This window comes from Acartia tonsa, chromosome 2, assembly GCF_053477335.1.
Source record: "Acartia tonsa isolate MP-2025a chromosome 2, ASM5347733v1, whole genome shotgun sequence".
In the NCBI taxonomy this organism is placed as follows: Eukaryota; Metazoa; Arthropoda; class Copepoda; order Calanoida; family Acartiidae; genus Acartia; species Acartia tonsa.
This window is the reverse complement of record NC_137261.1, coordinates 54,806,225-54,831,546: the sequence shown is the minus strand read 5'-3', so window position 1 is coordinate 54,831,546 and position 25,322 is coordinate 54,806,225. Positions and strand designations below refer to the sequence as shown.

At 32.9% G+C, this 25,322-nt stretch overlaps 1 protein-coding gene and 1 long non-coding RNA gene across 2 annotated transcripts; one reads left to right on the top strand and one right to left on the bottom strand.

Moving 5' to 3' along the window:
• The first annotated feature begins 6,664 nt into the window (after window positions 1-6,664).
• Window positions 6,665-17,449, top strand: LOC145312183 (UPAR/Ly6 domain-containing protein rtv-like). Its single transcript, XM_080151372.1, has 5 exons — window positions 6,665-6,779; window positions 7,341-7,415; window positions 13,387-13,517; window positions 13,979-14,087; window positions 17,195-17,449. Exons 2-5 carry the CDS (start codon window positions 7,342-7,344, stop codon window positions 17,343-17,345), a joined length of 465 nt encoding a protein of 154 aa, XP_080007498.1. The 5' UTR covers window positions 6,665-6,779; window position 7,341; the 3' UTR covers window positions 17,346-17,449.
• On the bottom strand, window positions 9,775-10,917 carry LOC145312870 (uncharacterized). Its single transcript, XR_013877153.1, has 2 exons — window positions 10,763-10,917; window positions 9,775-10,578 (listed from the first exon to the last, which is right to left on the bottom strand). It is a non-coding gene; the product is annotated as an uncharacterized LOC145312870 (long non-coding RNA).
• Window positions 17,450-25,322: the final 7,873 nt, after the last annotated feature.

Here is a 25,322-nt window from a genome sequence, read left to right as displayed (position 1 = left end):
CCGTAGGCCAGAGGCCCACATATTGCGTTCAAAATGATGGAAATTCGACCTAAAAAGGCCGTCTCACGGGTCAGTTGGCGGCTGATTGTCCCCTTACTTGCCAAAGGGTCCAATCAGAGGTAGAATAGGCTAGTTTCTGTAAGGCTCGATTGAAACACGCTGACACCAAGTTCTGGTAAGCCGAGCGTTCTCGGCCCACGGGGTAACGAGTTCGGATTCAACGAGCCCTAGCCTTTAATTATTCTACCAAACAAACAAGCAGGATTCAATCATACAGAAATTATATATTTAAACTGAATAATATTTACAAGTTATGTTTACTATATATATACAACAGATTATAACAATGGTTAGGTTTGAAGGGGGTGTGGGGCGCTAGGGCTTAGCTCCCGACGGTAGACAGGCTGTGGGGGCAGCGGTGGTAAAAGGGGAGGCAACGCCTCCCGGTTATATAAGCGCGTGAGGGACTCGTGATAGTTGCATGTTTGAGTCCCCTCCCCACATTTAGGCAGGCCAGTTTGACCGCTGGGTGCGGGGTCAACAGCGGTCATGAGATAGATGGTGATATAATAGGATTAGTGCAGGGGGTTTGTTATCATAAGTCACAGCGAAGCAACTCTGTAAACGGCCTGTCCGTCTGGGTGTCGTATTACCACACTAAAACCATCCCAAAACTTTTATTTAGAAATATAAAAAACTCAAAGACATCTCAGGCCAAACCTATGTGAAGCATAGGTTTGGCTTAATTCTTTATATAATAGAACTAGCGGCCTCTAGGGGCACTTGAATGGGGGGGGGGGGAGTTAAGTCGATCTGCATATTCAATTTAACTTTTTAAAAGAAGAAAGTAAAGATGGAGTTTTCTAGGGAGTGCGGTGGTGTTCTCCCTCAAAACTTTCGCTGGACTTATGAGAAGCTTTATTGAAATAAAGGACCATATTAATTAAGCCATTAGTGAGATCCTTTGCTACACACATCCTGTTACTTTTCTATAAGAATGATTTTCAATATTTTGAATATCAGATCTATAATATAGATGTATATACAGACAGCCACCTCCCTTTCGTCTGCTTCTTAATTATTTTCTGCTACTTGGCTGTGTTAATATAAGCGACATTATTGGTTGATTTTCAATGAACCAATAGAAAGGTTGCAAAAGGCGGTTGCGATGGGGAGATACAGTTATGTAACACTTCTTTCCTCTAGTATTTTACTCTAATTTATTGAATATACCTATTTATTTGTGTCTGAAATCCGAGGTTCATTTCACAGACGACTAATCATCCCCGGACTAAAATACACAATTCCTCTGACAAAGTTTTGATTGGTTAGGAATGTCCGTTCTCTCTCTCTCATCCCATTCACTCCCCGCAGGGCTAGGGACATGTTGTTAAAAAATATTGTTATACAGAACAAGGACGTCCAAGCTTTTTATTATTTTTGTTGAGAGGGGGATGGGGGTGACGTTAAAATGGCGGGCCAATTTTTTTGTAGCTCTAAACTAAAGGAGATTAAAAAGATATAAAAAATATATATATGTTTACACAATATTTATACTTATATTTAGACACATAACTCAGACAAATTAATCAACATATTATCTGAAATCTATCATTATTTACATTTTTATTCTTTTGTTGTTTCACCCCTAGTCTCTTTTTTTATGTAGTGGTGGATATTTTTTTTTGAACAGATTGAATAATGGCCTCCCTCAAAAATGCTAAATATCTTCCAACTACCTAGCCCCAACCCCCCTCCAGCACACATACAAACAGTTAGACATCCTCCTACCACTTTTCTTCTGAGAATACATGTCTCTCACCACTTGCTTTTTCTCTGTTTTATATTTCTGTTTCCTTCAAAAGTAAAATCACATTCACAATAGACTTCAAGTAAAAGATACCATTAGTACGTGTTGTTATTTAATAAAATTTAACATTTTTAGAACGCATTCATTATTTAGCTCATCTTAATTTATTTAGTTTAGCTATCAAAACACAATTTTAATTAAATTTAATTTAGTTTAAAAAGTGTTACTTTCCAATTGCTGATCGTGCCATATAGTTGACTCGGTGAATCCCCTTATAACACATTTGGATCACAACCAAGGACGTCCCATGGGGGGAGGGGGGTAAAAAGGTGATTACCCCCACAATTTTTTTGAATTTTTACTCCCCCCCCAAAAAAAATGAAAAAACTTGAACGCCCTTGACCACAACAAACCTAATGAAAAATATATTTTTCATAATTAATGTTGTTTAGGTTAGGTTATTCAAAGGGTAGAAGATTGATTGGGACCTGTACAGTTAGAGCACCCCTCAGGCGCAAGAGAATTGTTTTTCAAAAACTAAATATAAGGATAAGAACGTACGTCCAAGGGGGGGGGAGGGTTAATCACCACTTTACACCCCCCCCCCCCCCTGGACATCCCTGTATAATTAGAGTGGGCAGAGGGTGTTTTAGTGATCAAGAAATAGGTTTGAATCAAATCTGAATAAGGGCAAATATATGTTTGTAGAACAAGGCAGATAACGGTTCAACTATCTATTATTAAATGGCATTAAAGCTGCCCAGAGTCAATAACTATGCACACACAGGCAATTTGCTAGCAGACATAAAAGGTCCAGACCAATTGCCCCAGGTATTTGTCTGGGTTATACATCTATGCCTATACATTTATTTTTTAAAGAATTTTCCAAGTATGCTTTGAGTATATAGGGCGTGTTTCAGTAGCATTTGTGATATACACTACGTGGCGCTAACTAATAACAAGGATGAAAATATACATAATATCTGTAATACAAAGCAGAATGATGTTTGTCCGTCCGTCTGTCTGTCTGTCCGTAAGTGCGTCCCTTTAGATCCCTTAAGGTAACCACTGAACCGATTGGATTCTACTCTTCAGGGAATGTACCTACTGGTCCTGTGGTGGTTTTAGGCTATTTTCTTGGGGGTTGGACACTTCTAACGCCAACCTCCCCTAAAAACAAAAAATCCCCTTATTTAATGGTTTTTAAACTGGTTTTAATTTTTATAACTTAATTTTTTTTATTTTTGGAAAATTGTATGTAATACAATGCTGTAAATGATTTTTAAGTATGGCTGCGAAACGGCTGTCTAATCCTGCGGATATTAATCGGTTTCAAAGCCATACTAGAATTGTAGAAGAGCTACACCTCCAAGCACTGCTCCAAATCGTGGCCTAGTTAATGCCTTATCATTAATCTATAAAGGCCCAAACCAACTACAGTGTCCACAGGTTAGAGATAACACTTCTGAAAAGAAAAATTAAATTTAATTCCAGTATTGCTTCGAAACCGATAAATATCCGCTGGTTTAGAACCGGTTCCCAGCCATACTGAAAAAAATCGCTTATAGCATTGTATAACAGATAAAGGGAAAAGTAGGTTGCGGGTAAAATCCTTAAAAGTATGTGGTTTAAGAACGATAATATTCACTAAATATGTGTATTTCTTATTGAAAGAACTATAGACAACAAATTTTTTTTAAAAGTTAGATTTTTATCGTTCTACTTCTCTTTTTTAACTTAAAACACACAACCTTACTCGCAACCTACCTTTCCATTTCAACGAATATAAAAACCAAAAATTATAGGATTAAAACCACTTTATTAGCCCGGAGCCGCGGAAAGCTGTCTATAATACGATGCGATAAAAAACTAATATTAACAACCCATAATTTTTAACTACAACCATTACTTTAAATTTTTGTATGCTTTGCTTTATTAATATAGTTTTTCAGAATACATTAGCTCGCCCATGAAATTTAAGAAAAAGTGGCTAAACCCTTCACAGCCCTTATTCACAAAATTGATTCACTAATAAATCTCTTAATTTGATTATTTAAAAATAATCTAACTAATAAAAATATCTTTGAGTGAAATTATGTTTCATAATTTTAAAGCAAGAATTTAATTTTAATAAATGATTACAAATAACATTAAAATTAATACAAGTTTTTTTCTTTTTAAAAATGGAATTTACAAAAATGCGCGAGTTGCGTGAATCTAACCTTGAGGTAGAACCACCCTTCAATTTGGAATTTTTTCAACACTTTCTCTTTATAAAGCTGACTTTTTCAAAAAAAAATTCAACCTTTATTTTTGAAACTTTAGGCTACAATTCATTTAAAAGATCTAAAATATACAATTTTTTTACAAGCTAGCTTTTTGTTATGCAAAAAAGAGAAAAAATTCCAATAAGCTGTATTGGGGCAAGGATAATAGCCTATTTCTAAAGCCTTATAATAGGATGGTTTCACAGTTGCCATTGCATGAAGAATACCCTGTAAAAGGAGGGCAATGTATCCATTTTTGGTCCTTAGAACTAGCCTACCAGTTCTAAGCGCTAGTGCAAGGGAAAATGTCAGTGATTGTAACGCAAGGAGACTGTATCTGTATAGCAGATTATTATACTTTTGTTTGTGATCATTTTATTGGATATTTTTTGTTATAACTGATTAATTATGATTATAGGCTTATTTGTAAAGGCATTTTGTAGGTGATTTGAACTTATAAATTTGAAGTTTTTTTTTCTGAAATTCATATTATGTTTGAACGTTTTGTAACCCGGAACTATTCTAAGAAAATATGATGTAACAGTGCGTGCTCAGGATTTTGCGAACGAGTAGCTTTTAGAATTTATAAATAAGCCCGCATCTCCCCCCCCCCCAGGAGATTATTTTTTTCTAGGTCATATTTCTCTAGGTTTTTTTTTGCCCTAGACCAATTGTAAACTTACCTGAAAATTGTAGAAATGATTGTTCTATTATTAAATCTTTATACACAAAATCCTTTTACATGAAGTTCAGCAATTGTCTATTAGAAAGCGTAACAACTCTATAATCGTTACCAGAATGTTCGTATGTACGTCCAATTAAAACATGCCATTTTTACCATTTTTACAAAAGAATTTTATGTAATGTAATTATCATATTTATTTAATTTTTAGAACAAAGATTACTATTACAGCAAAGTACATTTTATGCGATGAATCTCTATAATCAAGTTCTAAAATGTAAGTATGTCCTCCTTAAACATTATCCCGTATTTAAGTATTTTTGAACAAATATAATTACAGTTTTGTTTACTAATATACATTCATATTCTGCTTATTCAGTTCTGACACTCTACAGGTGTTAATGTTCGTTTGTCCTACCGTTAAAGAGCTTCGGTTTTATGGAGGTTGTCATCCTTGTTAATCTATTCACTTTCTGTTTGCTTGCAACACTACATAATTAATTATATACAAGAAAATTATGTGAAATTTTGAACATTTTTCGTAATTATTCAAATTTTTGCTAAATACATTTTATCATTTCGTGTTTAAGTAAAAAACAACATTTTTAAAAGCGAAGCTTTTCTATAATTAGGGTCGGTCCGTTCGTACGTCCGTCCGTCCGTAACGGATAGCTTTTTTCGTTAATTTAGACATGTTAGAATTGTCCTATCGATTTCAAATTTTGCATGGTGATTACTTTAGTAGTTAGGTACAATTTAGAAAGCGTAGCAACTCTATAATCACTACCAAAATGTCCGTGCGTCCATTTTAAACATGTTGATTTTTTTACTTTTTAAAAAAGCTTTTTTCGTTAATTTAGGCATGTTAGAATTGTCCTATCGATTTAAAATTTTGCATGGTGATTCCTGTGATAATTAGGTACGAGTTAAAAAGCGTAGCAACTCTATAATCATTACTAGAATGTCCGTACGTCCATTTTAAACATGTTGATTTTTTTTACATTTTAACAACAAATTTGTATGTGACCTAATTATCCGATTGGTCAGATTTTTGGTATACTGATTACTGGGACAACAAAGTACAACATTATAAGCGAAGCAACTCTATAATCAAGTACTAAAAATGTAAGTATGTCCATAATCATTATCCTGTATCAAGCAGTTTTTTAACAAATTTACTTACAATTTTGCTTTGACTCTTATACATTCGTATTCTGATTATTCAGTTCTGACATTATACAAGTGTTAATGTCCGTTTGTCCTACCCTTTCAGAGCTTCGCTTTTATGGATGTTATCATCCTTGTTTGCTCATGTTTATTAATGGATATCCTATAATATAAAGTATGAAGCTTTATTTGTCTGTAGCGAAGGATCTCGCTAACTGCTGAACCGATATGGTGCTTCTTTAAGGTGAAGCCTCCTATAGGCTCTGAGATCGTTTTAGGCTATTTAATTTTTAAAAATAAGTCTGGGTATTGTTTTATGCTTTTTTTTACCCTTCGAATATATAGAACCCCAAGATGCTAAGGGCGCAACCGCTAGTATAATATATAGACATTGTTAAAGATTTTCGCCTACAATAATAAAATGTTTTTCCGAGCTGGCTAATATATCAATAATCTTCCCCCTTTTGACTTTACCCCACCCCCTACCCTAACCATGGAGGAACGTATTTGAAGTGTGCCATTTAAACTACTAGCGGTTACTCTCATAGCATCTTGGATCAGTGTATTCGAAAGAAAAGTAGAAAAATAGACCAAATCTAAACTTAGATATAAAAATTGAAAAGCCTAAAACCATATAATAAGTTTCCATAAAATGGAGATATCAATGAGCAGTTAACGAAATCCTATAAAACATAAGACAAAAAACCTTACTATATAATGGAATACTATAATTATTTTTTTTTCAGAAAAAAAAATGTTTTAAGTGAAATAAGAATTTAGACAATAGATTAGATGTTTATTGCTTAAAGAATTTTTATAAAAATATAAAAATACACATATTTTATAACTACAGGTAACGTAAAATATTTTCTCGTATTTATTCGAAACCGGTGGATTAGAACCGGTTCTCATCCATCATAAGAAAAAACTATGTCTATCATCGCATTACAACCAGTTTTCTACGGATATAGAAATGTATAATCATAAGATTAAAACCAGTTTTTTAGCCCGTGCCTTCGGCATCTCGGGGGTTTTAATCTTATAATTGTACATTCTATAACTGCGGAAATCTGTTTATAATACGATGCGAGAAATAACTATTCAACTCGCATTTTTTGTATTTTGATTTTTTTACTATAGGGAGATAGTGTTTTTTTCTCACACAAAATCTTTTAAGGTTGGCGCAATTATAGGGCCCTAGAGATAGGACAATGAATCTAATATTCAATATGAAATGTTTGTGAAGGATTTTGCTGGTTCTGATTGACTTTAGGGACTAGCGCACAATTGCCACTGAATTAGTTATGATCCTAGCAGACAACAATCAAGAAAAATAAACACAATTTGTAGCAGACAAAAGTTTGTATTGAATTATTTTTTTGTCTTTTTACTTATTTCTTTATGATTATTTTAGAATGGATTGGAATGTAAGAACATTAATTCTTCTCCTTCTCCCTGCTATAGTTCTTAGTCAATCTACACAACGAAGGTAATTATCCCTTTTCCCTGCTATAATTCTTAATCAATCTACACAACGAAGGTAATTATCCCTTTTCCCTGCTATAGTTCTTAGTCAATCTACACAACGAAGGTAATTATCCCTTTTTCCCTGCTATAGTTCTTAGTCAATCTACACAACGAAGGTAATTATCTCTTCTCCCTGCTGTAGTTCTTAGTAAATCTACATAACAAAGGTAAGGGGGGGGGGGGGAAGTTTTGCCACTTTCGCGTAATCCGTGATTATTAGGCTAGGTATTGATGTGAGACTATAGGTTATTTGGGATAAAAGTTTACTTTTGGTTAGTACTTCACGTATATTTAATCATTTTTTGGATAGGTCTCCAGGTTCAGGTGCTGCAGGCTGGAAGGTGGTTTCTGGACAGGTAAAAAAATTTTAAAATTTTAGTTTGAAGAGTTAGAGATCAAATTATAAAACAAAATATGCATCTTTATGGATATTATTGACATATCAGAAGAAAAAATTAAAATCGGCCTCCAGGTTCAGGTGCTGCAGGCCTCCAGGTCCACTCTGGACAGGTAAAAAACCAAGTTTTTTATTTGAAGAGTTAGAGGTTAACTTATAAAACAGAATATGTATATTTTTTTATATTATTGACATATTTGAAGAAAAAATTAAAATCGGCCTCCAGGTTTTGGTGCTGCAGGCCTCCAGGTCCACTCTGGACAGGTAAAAAACCAAGTTTTTTATTCGAAGAGTTAGAGGTCAACTTATATACCAGAATATGCATATTTTTTATATTATTGACATATTTGAAGAAAAAATTAAAATCGGCCTCCAGGTTCAGGTGCTGCAGGCCTCCAGGTCCACTATGGACATGTAAGTAATCAAATTTTTTATTTGAAGAGTTAGAGGACAACTTACAAAACAGAATATGCATCTTTTTTTATATTACTGACATATTTGAAGAAAAAATTAAAATCGGACTCCATGTTCAGATCCTGCAGGCCTCCAGGTCCACTCTGGACAGGTAAAAATTAAATCTTTTTATCTGAAAAGTTACAGGTCAACTTATAAAACAAAATATGCATTGTTTTGGATATAATAAGATATAATAAATGTACTTGAAGATAAAATTGAAATAGGCCTTCAAGTTTAGGTGCTGCATCTTTTAACATATTTGAAGAAAAAATTGAAATCGGCCTCCAGGTCCACTCTGGAAAGGTAAAAAATCAAAAAAATTTATTTAAAGAGTTAGAGGTCAACTTATAAAACAGAATATGCTTCTTTTTTATATTACTGACATATTTGAAGAAAAAATTAAAATCGGCCTCCAGGTTTTGGTGCTGCAGGCCTCCAGGTCCACTCTGGACAGGTAAAAAACCAAGTTTTTTATTCGAAGAGTTAGAGGTCAACTTATATACCAGAATATGCATATTTTTTATATTATTGACATATTTGAAGAAAAAATTAAAATCAGCCTCCAGGTTCAGGTGCTGCAGGATCAGTAATATTTGACATAAAATCACTTCACATAAATTCATTTCACATAAAACATTTGACATAAAGTATCATTTGACATAAACTCATTTGACATAAAAACGTTTCACATAAACTCATTTGGCATAAAGGTACATTTGGCATAAAGATACATTTCATATAAAGGTATACTTGACATAAAGGTACATTTGACATAAAGGTACATTTCACATAAAGGTACACTTGACATAAAGGTACATTTCACATAAAGGTACCCCGAGCATGGCAACCGGTGAACAGAATCTCAGTTCTGCACCACAAGCCTCGCACGACTGAGTGTTCCCATGTCTATACAGTCATATTTATATGAAAATATTTTTAGAAGATTTTTGAATTTTTTTTGAAGATTTTCTTTTAATAATAAATAAAAATTTTTAAAATCTTTAAAAAAAATGGAAAATCTTCAAAAAAAAATTCAAAAATCTTCTAAAAATATTTTCATATAAATATGACTGTATAGACATGGGAACTTCAGTCGTGCGAGGCTTGTGGTGCAGAACTGAGATTCTGTTCACCGGTTGCCATGCTCGGGGGAAAAAATGACAACCTCGGGTAGACTTTGAAATGTATCTTTATGTGAAATGTTTTATGCCAAGTGTACCTTTATGTCAAATGTACCTTTATGCCAAGTGTACCTTTATGTCAAACGTACCTTTATGTCAAATGTACCTTTATGTCAAATGTACCTTTATGTCAAATGTACCTTTATGTGAAACGTTTTTATGTGAAGTGTACCTTTATGGCAAATGTTTTTATGTCAAATGTACCTTTATGTGAAGTGATTTTATGTCAAATGTTTTATGTGAAATGAATTTATGTTAAATAATATTATGTCAAATATTACTGATCCGGTGCTGCAGGCCTCCAGGTCCACTATGGACAGGTAAAAAACAAAGTTTTTTATTTGAAGAGTTGGAGGTCAACTTATAAAACAGAATATGTATCTTTTTTGATATTATTGACATATTTGAAGAAAATATTAAAATCGACCTCCAGGTTCAGGTGCTGCAGGCCTCCAGGTCAACTCTGGACAGGTAAAAAATCTTATTTTTATTTGAAGAGTTAGAGGTCAACTTATAAAACAGAATATGCATCTTTTTTGATATTATTAACATATTTAAAGAAAAAATTAAAATCGACCTCCAGGTTCAGGTGCTGCAGGCCTCCAGGTCAACTCTGGACAGGTAAAAAAATAAAAAAAATCATTTGAAGAGTTAGAGGTCAACTTATAAAACAGAATATGCATTTTTTTAAATAATTGACATATTTGAAGAAAAATATCCAGAAAGGTAATTTTTGAATTTAGATGAAAGGTATGTATATAAAAAATGGTTAAAATAAGATAATATAGTAGAATTGATCATGTAAGGCTTCAAAATGTGTGTCCAGACAGGCTCCAGGTCCTTAAATTTCACTATAATATTATATTTGAACCTTATTTTATTTCAAATTCTTTCTTCTAAATTCCAAAATAACAATTTGAGATTTTCACCTGGCCAGCAACAACCAGCGTTCACCAGGATCCAGGTAAAAGTGTCACTGTCCATATAAAAAAGTATCAATGTATATGATACCTACCATGTTTTAAAACCTCATAATAGGAAAAAAAATTAGAAAAAAAGCAAAAATACCTGAAAATGAAAGCCTGCAGCACCTAAACTTGAAGGCCTATTTTAATTTTTTCTTCAAATATGTCAGTAATATAAAAAAGAAGCATATTCTGTTTTATAAGTTGACCTCTAACTCTTTAAATAAATTTTTTTGATTTTTTACCTTTCCAGAGTGGACCTGGAGGCCGATTTCAATTTTTTCTTCAAATATGTTAAAAGATGCAGCACCTAAACTTGAAGGCCTATTTCAATTTTATCTTCAAGTACATTTATTATATCCAAAACAATGCATATTTTGTTTTATAAGTTGACCTGTAACTTTTCAGATAAAAAGATTTAATTTTTACCTGTCCAGAGTGGACCTGGAGGCCTGCAGGATCTGAACATGGAGTCTGATTTTAATTTTTTCTTCAAATATGTCAGTAATATAAAAAAAGATGCATATTCTGTTTTGTAAGTTGTCCTCTAACTCTTCAAATAAAAAATTTGATTATTTACATGTCCATAGTGGACCTGGAGGCCTGCAGCACCTGAACCTGGAGGCCGATTTTAATTTTTTCTTCAAATATGTCAATAATATAAAAAATATGCATATTCTGGTATATAAGTTGACCTCTAACTCTTCGAATAAAAAACTTGGTTTTTTACCTGTCCAGAGTGGACCTGGAGGCCTGCAGCACCAAAACCTGGAGGCCGATTTTAATTTTTTCTTCAAATATGTCAATAATATAAAAAAATATACATATTCTGTTTTATAAGTTAACCTCTAACTCTTCAAATAAAAAACTTGGTTTTTTACCTGTCCAGAGTGGACCTGGAGGCCTGCAGCACCTGAACCTGGAGGCCGATTTTAATTTTTTCTTCTGATATGTCAATAATATCCATAAAGATGCATATTTTGTTTTATAATTTGATCTCTAACTCTTCAAACTAAAATTTTAAAATTTTTTTACCTGTCTAGAAACCACCTTCCAGCCTGCAGCACCTGAACCTGGAGACCTATCCAAAAAATGATTAAATATACGTGAAGTACTAACCAAAAGTAAACTTTTATCCCAAATAACCTATAGTCTCACATCAATACCTAGCCTAATAATCACGGATTACGCGAAAGTGGCAAAACTTCCCCCCCCCCCTTACCTTTGTTATGTAGATTTACTAAGAACTACAGCAGGGAGAAGAGATAATTACCTTCGTTGTGTAGATTGACTAAGAACTATAGCAGGGAAAAAGGGATAATTACCTTCGTTGTGTAGATTGACCAAGAACTATAGCAGGGAAAAGGGATAATTACCTTCGACCTGGAGGCCTGCAGCACCTGAACCTGGAGACTGATTTTATGTTTACTTCAAAAATGTCAATAATTTCAAAAAAGATGCATATTCTGTTTTATAAGTTGACCTCTAACTCTTCAAATAAAAATTTTTGATTTTTTACCTTTCCAGATTGGACCTGGAGGCCAGCAGCACCTGAACCTGGAGGCTAATTTTGATTTTTTCTTGTAAAATGTCAATATTATAAAAAAAAGATGCATATTCTGTTATATAAGTTGACCTCTAACTCTTCAAATAAAAAAAATGATTTTTTACCTGTCCAGAGTGGACCTGGAAGCCTGCAGCACCTGAACCTGGAGGCCGATTTAATGTTTTCTTCAAATATGTCAATAATATCAAAAAAGATGCATATTCTGTTTTATTAGTTGACCTCTAACTCTTCAAATAAAATTTTTTATTTTTTTACCTGTCCAGAGTTGACCTGGATGCCTGCAGCACCTGAACCTGATGGCCGATTTTATTTTTTTCTTCAAATATGTCAATAATATCAAAAAATATGCATATTCTGTTTTAAAAGTTGACCTCTAACTCTTCAAATAAAAAACTTGGTTTTTTACCTGTCCAGAGTGGACCTGGAGGCCTGCAGCACCAAAACCTGGAGGCTGATTTTAATTTTTTCTTCAAATATGTCAATAATATAAAAAAATATACATATTCTGTTTTATAAGTTAACCTCTAACTCTTCAAATAAAAAACTTGGTTTTTTACCTGTCCAGAGTGGACCTGGAGGCCTGCAGCACCAAAACCTGGAGGCCGATTTTAATTTTTTCTTCAAATATGTCAATAATATAAAAAAAATATACATATTCTGTTTTATAAGTTAACCTCTAACTCTTCAAATAAAAAACTTGGTTTTTTACCTGTCCAGAGTGGACCTGGGGGCCTGCAGCACCTGAACCTGGAGGCTGATTTTAATTTTTTCTTCTGATATGTCAATAATATCCATAAAGATGCATATTTTGTTTTATAATTTGATCTCTAACTCTTCAAACTAAAATTTTAAAAATTTTTTACCTGTCCAGAAACCACCTTCCAGCCTGCAGCACCTGAACCTGGAGACCTATCCAAAAAATGATTAAATATACGTAAAGTACTACCCAAAAGTAAACTTTTATCCCAAATAACCTATAGTCTCACATCAATACCTAGCCTAATAATCACGGATTACGCGAAAGTGGCAAAACTTCCCCCCCCCTTATCCCTTCTCCCTGCTATAGTTCTTAGTCAAACTACACAAAGAAGGTAATTATCCCTTCTCTCTGACTATTGTTCTTAGTCAATCTATACACCTTATATTATAGTTTAAAAATTTTCTTTGGGGGATCTTTTTTTCTAGGGACAATTTCTCTTGGGATAATGGTAATACTCTCCCCCAAAATAGTTTTGAACTTTCCCAGGACCTATGAAAAGCTACACTGTAAATGAGAACCATCGGTTCTGTGGTTAGCGAGATCTTTCGGTACAGACAGACAGAAAAACTGTTCCTTTATTTCAAGGATATATGATTTATTGTTTTAGGTGCTATGTTTGCCGTTCCCGGGGCGAGAAAGGTGATTGTCGGGACCCGTTCATAACCCCCGAATCTAAAGTACCCGGGGCCCTAACTGAGGCACACTCAAATCCTATTTCAGAGCTTCCATGTTCTTCAGGTAAAGTATAGCAATCCCAGGGATGGCGGGGACAATAGCTGTTTATTACACTAGTCCCTAAAGTTTACTAATAACGTTTTTTATTTGTTGGCTCAACAACTATGGGGACTTTTAATGAATTTTAATTAGTTTATTTATTAAGTTGAGTGTCTAAACGTTACAACCACTAATTGTAATCTACAGCATACTAGAGACGTTATAAATAGTACTTTCTGCTGCTATGTCCTGCATGTGACACTAGTAGTGAGAGTTGGTTGTCTGTTGGATAATACTTTACCTAAAATCCTTGGGAGTTAGAGTATCGAATCTGGGGGTTATTATAAAATGTACATTTTTATATTCATAAAATCTGGATATGGTACGATTCGATACATGATTGTTCAGTATGGCTTACAACCGGTTCTAATCCAGCGAATAATAATCGGTTTCGGAGCCATACTGGCAAATGATTTATTTTTCAGGATGGTGTTCAAAGGTTCTAGATGGAAATGACAAGAACACAATTGAAAACTTTGATCTGGCAACGGAAAGGGATTGTCTGGCCAGAGGGCCTAGTGATGGACAAGAAAGGTAAATGGGGTAGTTGCACGAAATGCATTTAAACTTGCATTTAGTGAACCGCATATTTTATCCTGTTCAATGGTTTAAACTACATTTATAGGGCATATATTTAAAAGAAATCTGCCATAAATTATGAAGCAATTAACTTTTTGAAACATATTTTTGCTTCAAATCATATGATACAAAAAGAAAAAACATTTTTAGATTTATAGTATCAGCAACTAGCGGCTAAAACCGTTTGAAGACGTTTTGGAGCAGCAAAGAGTATTATGTGGAGATAGGTTTCGTGATGATTTGCCTTGAAAATAGTTTTAAAAATGGTTTAACGGCTGAGCCGTGACTTTTCCAACTTTTTCCTCAATTTAGGGAAAATAGACCTACCAAGGATTACTCATGCAAAATTTCAGATCAAAATTCGAATTCTAAGTCCCATTTGCTCACTGATTACGAGATGGTTGCATTAACCCCCCCCCCCCCCCCCTTTTTGAAGTCTAATTGTTTATTATTTATTGTAATACAAAATTATATATGTTTGTTGGTTTACATGTAGCTTAGGCTTGAAATTAATTTTCTGAAATGCACTTAATGCAATTATCCCTTTTGGCCCTGTAGGGTTTTGGATTTTTGGTACTTCCTGTGGGGCTGTCTAGCAAATAGTTTCTATATTATGATGTAATCAAAAAGGGTTGATTTTATGTTTTAGTTGATCTATTTTCTAGGGGCGAATTCTCTTGGGTGGGTGGTGGACGTGTTACCCCTCCCCCAAAATAATTATACACCTTCCCATGACCTCTGAGAAGCTACTTTTTAAAAGAGAAATATATCGGTATAGAAAACAAAAAATAAAATAGTGTAATACCATTTTGGGATCTATTTGATGCTTCTCTAAAATGGAGAACTTAATCGTAGAAGTAGCTATTGAAAGCTAAGCATCAGACAGAAAAACCTTACTACTTTATATGATGGGATATCAATGAATTAATTAATTTATAGTTCTTACATTAAGTACAATTTTTTGTAGACATATAATTTATGGTTATGGAAAAGTTGATTTGTTTCAGTCTTACAAGGGTGATTATAGCCAAAAATAGCGATACTATTCAAAATTATGACCACTAGTATGGCCAACCACCAAGAGAATTGAGAAAAGAAAAAATAGCAAAAAAAGTAACCTAAATAAGGTTTTTTTTTTAATGCAACCATCTCGTAATCAATGTATAAATGGCACTTACATATAATTCGAATAAATTTTGCATGAGTAGGATTCTTGGTAGGTCTATTTTCCCTAAATCGAACAAAACGTTGGAAAAGTAACGGCTAACGGCTGGCGGCTCAGCCATATAGCCATTTTTAAGCTATTTTGAAGTTAAATCCACCACGAAACCTATCTCAACATAATACTCTTTCCCGCTCTAAAACGTTTACAAACGTAATTTATGACAGATTTGCCCTAAAAATAGCCAAAAAAGCGGCTAAACGGCTGAGCCGTTAGCCGTTACTTTTTCATATTTTTGTTCGATTTAGGGAGAATAGACCTACCAAGGATTACTCATGCAAAATTTCATATAAAAAATCTAATTTTAAGTGCCATTTATACATTGATTACGAGATGGTTGCATTAAACCCCCCCCCCTTTTCGAAACTTATCAATATCCTAAGGATTAGAACCGGTTCTCATCCATACGAAAAAACTGTCTAGCATCGTATTATACCCAGTTTTTTAGGAATATAATAATATACAATCATGAGATTAAAACCAGTTTGTTTAGCCCGTGACTTCGGGATTTCGGGGCTAAAAAAACTGGTTTTAATCTTATAATTGTACATTCTACATACGCGGAAAGCTGTTTAAAATACGACGAGAGAAACAACTATTCTCCTTATTTTGCAAAAATTCTTGTGGTAAAAGATTATGGACCTATAAAAAACGGACCAACGTAGCATTACAGACAGACATAATGAGAGACTAAGAGACTGACGGTCACAATCACCTATAGTGTAGTTGGGTACGAAAAAAGTATAGAAATCTAATCATTTGCTAGTTTGTTAAATTACAGCTGTTTTTCATAGGTTTTGATTACTTGTCTGACAGTATCAGAGATACAGTCACTTATTTTTTTTTTGTGTAAGGGGGAGGTAGATTGTGCTAAAATTCCGTAAAGGTGTGAGTTTTAAAGCTTAAAAACAGTAGTAGAACGATAATATTACTAAATATGTATATTCCTTATTGAATAGAACTATAGACAAAATTTTATATTTATATTTACTGAATATTATAGTTCTACTACTGTTTTTAAGCCTTAAAACTCACACTTACGGAATTTTAGCACAACCTACCTCCCCATTTAATTTTCCAGTTTGGCTTCTAAACAGATTAATATCCGCTGTTCTCAGCCATTCTAAAATATCATGTATAGCACAGTAGTACAGATAATTTTCAATGAATATTAACAGTTTTATTAGTCCGGGCTTTGGCCCATCGGGGGAAGCAAAACTGATTTGATCTTATAATTTTTCATATTAATATCTGCGGAAAGCTGTCTATAATACGATGCGATAAATAACTATTAAAAATTCTTTTAATCTAATTCTAGTTATCCTATTATATAAAGTACTAACCTTTTTTGTCTGTAGGGAAGGATCTCGCTAACCACTGAACCGATATGGTTCTCCTTTAGAGGGAAGTTTTGTATAGGCCCTGAAATGGTTTGAGGCTATTTTTTATTTTTATAACTAAGTCTTTGTATGGTTTTAACCTATTTTTCTGCCCTTCCATATCCTTTCGAATTTAGAGCTCCTAGATGCTAGGGGAGCAACCGCTAGTAATATATATGGAAATTACACAATTTAGAAAATTATTGTCTTTAAGATACAGCGAAATAGATTAATGCAAGATTTTAAACATGAGCATACTTACCTTTTTTACATTTTATAGAGTTGCTAGAGTCTAAACCCCTTTACCTTATAAAAATATCAAATGTTTAGAAGATGAATTTGTATAAAAACTAAATCAACATGTTTCGAATGAGACTGATTCTTAAATGGTTTAATTTTATAAAAGACGTACAGATAAACCATTGGGTATTAACATTAATATTATTTTTTGTTGTTGTCAGGTGTGGAAATGTTTTTCTTGAGGAGCAACATCGTGAGGTGTTCATGTGTATGTGTCGGGGGGACCTCTGCAACTCCGCCCCCTCCCTAAACACCATGGCCCTGGTGGCAACAATCCTCCCCTCCATCCTTCTCTCCCTCCTCTGGCTGTGATAATCTCCTCAATATTTTCCCAGATTTTTTGATAATTAAATTGCGCATTCCTAGTATTACATTTTTTTGTTTTATTTCAAGATGACCTATAAAGATTGATTATATTGAACTTAAAATATTATTTGGAAGGAATATAAAACCAAAAATATATTGCTATGCTAGCAGGGACGTCCAAGCTTTTTTTGAGGGGGGTAAAATAAGGGTTTTCAAAGGTTTTAGAGTAAATCGAATATTTTTAGAATTTAGAGGGGGAAATTGTTATTTTCAAATTTTTGACTCTCATATTTAGCTGGAATAAAGGATTCTCCTAAAACTTGAGTTTTAAAATCTTATTTGAAACAGAGTTTAAATGCAAAAACAACTACCATATTCTAATATTTTTTTACTGAAATTTTTACTTTTGAACTAAATATTTTATATCTAAAACGACAAAAGGGATAGTTCTATGAAGTGTATTTAAAGAGTTAAGGTACTTAGAGTAGTGAACTTTTATATGTCTTAGTAGAATATATTAGGCATTGGATAGATATGATTATATGTTAAAAATTTTTTAACATTGACCAGACCAAACTTTTTTTATTTGACAATATCGAAAAAAGTTAAAGTGATTTGCCACATAAATTACATGAGAATGGTCTATTTTTTTCCAAATATGTATAGCCAAAACACCAATATCAGAGAATCTTTTTCCACATATTTCACAAGAGTTATAAAAAAATTGAACAGGGGTTCCCCTTGGGACAAGTTACTTAAAAAACATAAAAAATAACGTCCGGTTCATTATAGGACAGGTTTTCTATAGATTCTTTTTAAAAAAAATAAAGAAAACCGTCCGGTTTACTTACAATATACACATTATCTCACGCGGAAATACCAACTAACCATACAACATATATATATATAAAAAGACCATTCTCATGTAATTTATGTTGCAAATCACTAACTCTTTTAGATATTGTCAAATAAAAAAAGTTTGGTCAGGTCAATGTTAAAATTCTTTATCACAATCATATCTATTCAATGCCTAATATATTCTACAAAGACATATAAAAAGATCACTACTCTAAGTACCATACTAAATATTTTATTGGTCATTCTTTGTTGTTATGTGTATTTTGTTGTATAAAAAGTTTGAAGTTCTATTAACTAGTAAATGCTATCTAAAGTTGTATTTATGAGAAAAAAGTTTTTGCCATATATAACACGCAACGAAGTTGAAAATAAAAATGAAAAACTCATTTTTTAAGGAAAATCCCTGGTCAAATCTTTTAATTTTAATCAATAACTTTAAGTTATGCACTACTACGTTATTTAAAATAGAAAAAACTTACAGTTCAATATTTTTTTTTAAATGCACTTCGTGAAACTATCCCTTTACCTTAATTTTTTAAAACTTGAATTGCTTAATATTTTAAAAAATATAATACTCCATCATTTAAAATTACTGTATGTAAAGATATTATATAAAATACAATTTATATTAAATATATTTGATTTCTGTATGTTTTGATCAATAAATATGATTATATGACCATAATAGAATTTGTTATAATTTAAAAAAAATATAAATATGTTTCTGATATAATGCCTTAGGGCAATCTAGATGTAGAATATACGTGGATATTATGACAGGGGAAAATTGTCGTCAATAACATGGAACATCCACTAGGTCAGTTTTTTCATCTACTAGGAAGGGAGGGGGTGGAGTAATGGGGGTGGAATAGGGAATCATTATTTTAGCCCGTTGCGTGATTCACTTTATTAGAGAACTATTCAACGGTTGTAAAATGATCTAAGATTTAAATCTGGTACTGTGGGACCTATAAATCGACTTTTCTTGAGTTGATGCGCTTCTGAAAAAATGCCAAGATAACATAATAGTTATTTCTCGTATCGTATTATAAACGGCTTTCCGCGGATATAGAATGTACAATTATAAGATTAAAACTAGTTTTTTTAGCCCCGAGGTGCCGAAGGCAACGGCTAAAAAAACTGGTTTTAATTTTATGATTGTACATTTCTATATTCGTAGAAAACTGGATATAATACGATGCTAGACATAGTTTTTTCGTATGGATGAGAACCGGTTCCTATCCACCGGATTCGAATGAATACGAGAAATCCTATTATATAAAGTAGTAAGGTTTTTTTTCTTAGGCTTAAGATGTTAAGAACTTCTGAACTGATTTTGTTCTCTTTTATTTTTTAGGTAAGATTTACATATATTGAGCAACTGATTTTTGGGCTATTTCATTTTCAGATTTAAGTTTTGGGATTGTTTTATGCTATATTTCAGCCCCTCTCTGTCCGTTTGAACGCAGCCGCTGGTATTAAATAAAACAATATTGGAAATAAGTGGGGAAGAATTACTTTTATGAAATTGTTGTATTAAATATCTCCCTAGAGTCCAAATTAGAGAGGATATAAGAGATTTTATTGGATATTTATAACCTGATTATTGCAAACTGCGCTTTTATGCAGGGAGGGAGAGGAGATTGAGTCCCCAAAGTTTTATATAATGTTTTTCTTATTTGTTTCCTTAAAAACTTTGGGGACTTTAATTTAATTTTTATTGTTTGGTTCATTTCTTGAGTGTCCAAACGTTTGAGCTACTATTTGTAATATACAGAATGTCCAATTTTGTGTATCATCATTGGGGACGTACATCAATTTATCGGCGGTTGTCTTATCCTTTTAGATACCTGGATTTTATGTACAATTACTTTCTTTTTGTGTTTCTTTACACAGAAATAATTTTCTAGCCGCTGTTAAAATAATTTCAAGGAGGTGTAATCTTCTTTTACAGTATGGCTTCGAATCTGATTACTATCCGCTCGACTCTTACCGCTTTTCAGACATACTAAAAAATCATGTATAGCATTGTATTACAGAATTTTTTCACGAATATAATAGTTATAGTTATCTTATGATTGTACATTTTTATATTCGTAGAAAGCTGGATATAATACGATGCTAGACATAGTTTTTTCGTATGGATGAGAACCGGTTCCTATCCACCGGATTCGAATAAATACGAGAAAAATAAGTTTTGTTTGTTAGCCTAGGCCTTTTTCATTTCAAATCTGCGTTAAGCTGTTTAATATGATGCGATAAATAACGTTTATACAAAACTATAAAACAAATAAAATCTTAGTCGTTTAGGTATATTTTGCATCTGACAAAAACATTTTTCGTATTCATTCGAATCCGGTGGATAGGAACCGGTTCTCATCCATACGAAAAAGCTATGTCTACCATCGTATTATATCCAGCTTTCTACGAATATAAAAATGTACAATCATAAGATTAAAACTATTTTTTTTAGCCGGTGCCTTTGGCACCTCGGGGCTAAAAAAACTAGTTTTAATCTTATAATTGTACATTCTATATCCGCGGAAAGCCGTTTATAATACGATGCGAGAAATAACTATTCTTATTTTTTATTAGGAGCTGCGCAATTTTATTGGATTAACATCAGTTTTACCGTCAGATCTTTTAATGTATACAGACAGGAACTCCTACATGCTACTTACTACATTCTCATTGGAATCAAATTTTGAATTTTAAAACCTTTTCAACCAGGTTTTTTTTACTAACTTTATTGTAGTATTTTTATTTAAATAATATGCTTACTATTTTACAAAAGCGAAACTTTTCTATAATATAGATATCTACTTCCGTCCGCCTCTACGACCTCCGTCACGGTTAGCTTTTTTTGTTGTTGTTAATTTAGGAGTATAGTATCGGACTTTAAACTTAAGATGATTGTTTGAACAAGACAGCATATTTTCGGCAAAGAATATCTCTTTCTCCTTAATCTTGTATTATCAGAATTGTACAAGTTATTTCGAACATTGGATGATGATTCCTGTTAGATACAATATCAAGTGTAGCAACTCTATAAACGTTACCAGAAAGTCCGTACATCTATGTAAAACAGCTTTGCAACACATTTACTTACCATTTTGTTAAGACTTAATATTTATATTCTGCTTATTCAGTTCTGACACTATAAGTGTTAATGTCAATTTGTCCTACCGTTTTAGAGCTTCACTATTATTGGTGTTGTCATCCTTGTTACTATAGAGTTGGCCCATAGGGAATTAGTTGGATCAACTGCAGTTCACGGTAAAATATTCCTGGTAACGAATATTTCCAAAATCTATGAATTTTAAAGGCTACTAGCTGCCAAACGGCTGAACGTACAGATCATGCCCACACACTATTTTACGCGGCATAAAAAGGCCTACAAATAATCTGGAATAGCAATAAATCAATAATGCATAGTCATCTCGCAGTGCAGAGAAATGCGCGAAAAAGACACATTTTACGCGTTTTTTCTTCATTGAAGCTTTCCCTGTGCATTATTGGATCTTTGCTATTTCAGATTATTTGTAGTCCTTCTTATTCCGCTTAAAATGGTGGGCGGGTATGATCTGTACATTCAACCGTTTGGCATCTAGCAGCCTTTAAAATTCCTAGATTTTTGAATATATTCGTTACCAGGAATATTTTACCGTGAACTGCAGTTGATCCAATTAGTTTATGCAAAAGTTGTTTTATTCAAAGATTGTTTTTCTTCATGTTTTCTACACAAACTTGATGGTGCAGTAAATAACTCATGAACAGGGATGTGACACTTGAAATAAAAATAAAAACGAAGCATTTCCTGTACGAATGTGTCTTCAGGGACGTCCAAGCTTTTTATTTTGAGGGGGGTAAAATGAGGGGTTTTAAATATTTGAGTAGGATAATTTAATGTATTTTATACATTTTGAGTGGGGCAAGTTTGATGTTTCGAAGTTTGAGGGGGGTAAAAAACACCCCTTTACCCCAACCCAAGGACATCTATGTTTTTTTACAGACATTTCAATTTTTTTAAAGCACTATCCTTTTATACAAAGAAGTAAGTTTTTTTGTTTGAAGCTTAAGGTTTCAATGATCAGATTGTGTTCTCGCTAATAGGGAAGGTTTACATAGGTCATTGGATGGTTTCAGGCTATTTTCCTACCTCTAGATGCCAGGGACGCAGCCACTAGTCTCTATAAATTGAAATAAAAAGTTCAAATAAGGTTTATACATATGACCCTTAAATTCGAATAGATGTTATAAATTAAGTATTAAATCAAAAACAGATAATTTTCTCTTCAATATCAAAAAAATATTTTGCAGGGTGTTTTATGTGTTTTAATATATGTTACTGTGCCGCGCTACTTACAGATATCCATATTTCATGAATATTAAATTAAAACAACATAGTGGGAAACGTTAAATAACTGTATGTCCCCATCCCCCGTGGACCCTGTGCATACTTTCCATGGGGTCTTTGAATATTAGCCATTAGCGTCGTAAATGCTAACACAGTCGCTACAAAAGTGCAGAAAGTAATTTGCTTAGCAGACGAAAAAAGTCCCCAACACTGGATCTAGGTAGTTATCTATACTTATTAGGGTGGGTCGATTTTGGACATTTTTTTTCTGAGGCCAAAGCGGGGATCTGCACTCAATTTATATAGATATAATACACCTCTGGATGATTTAAAATTTATCCTAAGTCTTAAAACCGCTGACGACCAGACATTCAATTGTATAGCTATTTGAAAATGGGAGTCAAAAATTTATTGAATCAGAATTATGGCTTCAATGTGCTCCCTGGAAATGCCTTGAGGAGCTGAGTCAGGAACTTTTGTCCGTTTCAAAAAATCTCGTTCCTAGCCTGAGAAAATCTAAAAAACCTCTACAAATTGGACAATTCTCAATAAACCTTAAAAAAATTTGGTTTTTTAGTGATTTCTAAGGCTAGGAACGAGATATTTTGAAACGGACAAAAGTTCCTGATTCAGCTCCTCAAGGCCTTTCCAGGGAGCACCATGAAGCCATAGTTCTGATTCAAAATTATTTTTGAATGTCGTCTTTGCATACTAGTAAGAAATGAATTATATTTTTAAGTGGTCGTGTTCTAAAACTCAATTTTTTTAAATTCTTTTTTCGGTCAGAAATGTTTTTAAGGTTAATTTTATCTGTTGCATATCCCCGCTTTGTCTAATTCCGATATGAACCCACCCTAATACTTATACATTTATTCTCTGAATGTCTATAAGTTGTTCTCTCTCCCTTGGGACGTATGTTCTGTTTAGGCCTGTGAAATGAATTTGGAAATCTATTTTTACACTTGAATAACTTTTGTTTATGCTGAATACGAGTCACTTTACATAAATACAATATGGAATTTACATTTATTCAATATTCCTTTTTTAGTAGCTACTCTATAATTCGATATTCCTTCCGTCTGTGATTAAATATGTTAACATTCTTCATATTTTCACCAAGTTTCATTAAGATTCGTCAATTAATTGGGGTGCTAGATTGATTCCTACATTTTCAAGTTTTTATGGTTTTCTCAACTCCTAATCAAGGTAGAAGGCTGATATTTTTCGTGATTAAATACGTTAACAATTTACATTAAAAATCTTACAGGTTGCGTGATTTTTTTAGGTTAATGTTTTTTTTTATGAAAATGCTCTATAGTTCATTTTTTTCTGGATATCTATCCATAATTTTTGAGCTTCGCTACTTATGGATGTTGTCATCCTTGTTTAATATTTTTTTTATGAGTTTTACTGGAAATATTATTACTCATTATGATTTGAAAAGGCAATATCTTAACAATAAATGTATAATCCAGACAAGTAGTCTGCTAGCAAATTGCTTTTTGTTCTTTTGTAGGGACTCGGGATGCTGTACGGTTTGGGAAAGAAACCCCCTAGAAAAGAGATGGGGGTATGACGTCACACGCCAAAACAATTTGAAATTTGTCCCCATTTTTTGCACCAATACGTACAGCATCGGGACTCGGCTGTTTTTATATTTCCGACGCTGTTAGCTGATTTCAAAGATCCAATACAAAATCGGGAAAGGGTCCCCGCCTTATGGGCAGAGTTATATATAGCCAATATACCATCTATTCTTTTAATTTAATATTTATGATTTATTTAAATTATTTACCCAAAAGGCAATCAAATACCTTATTTAAGTCAAAAGAACGCTAACTTGACATTAACAATTTGATTTTGAATGAAATAAAAATCAATTTTTAATATTATTACCTTAAAAAAACATTTTATTGTTTATTCTCATTATATTTTCTCCTTATTTTAAATTGTTTTAGCAACAAAAAAGCATAAATATTCCTAAATATTTCCGAAGGTTTTTATAGCGTAACAACTATGTAACTAGAGGTTGTCCGTATGTCTCCCGAACTTATAATTGTGAATTAAAATGACAAAATAACGTTATACAATACAAATAACCAATGATAGGCCAATACACAGACTAAATTACCAGGCCAGTATGAATTTTATTTAACCAATGGTAGGCCAGTATTACGTCAAAGCTTCAATTCAATAACTCATCTTCAAATCAATAACTTATTACTTGTTTCCTGATATTTTTGAAGTTGAACATGTTGTTATAATTTAGTGCTGAAATAAGACAAATCATACTTATCCTAGATTATCCTGTGTATATATGGCCAGGTTCTGAAGATACTTTGTATTCTGTAATCACAGTATCATTTATACCTTTGGGAATACTGGTGAAGCAACTTTAAGACAATCTTTATAATAAAGTAACAGGATGTTTGTCTGTACCGAAGGATCTCGCTCACCACTGAACCGTTATGGTTCTTCTTTACAGGGTAACTTCTAATAAATCCCCTCCCCTCATTTTTTTTGCTTTTTTTAAAAATAAAATAATGGGTTATCGAATTCAACTACCCCCTCTTTAAGTGTCCCTAGAGGCCTCTAGGGGGCGTGGCTGTTAATAAACTATGAATTGATATACATACCCAATGATAATAGGTAAAATTATCACTTCTGTAGAATAGATTTATAAGTTGAAATGATTGGTCAATTCTAATCAATAATGATTTGATAAAAGTAATCTAAGTTTTTGTGCCAACAAATAAGATAATGTGGTT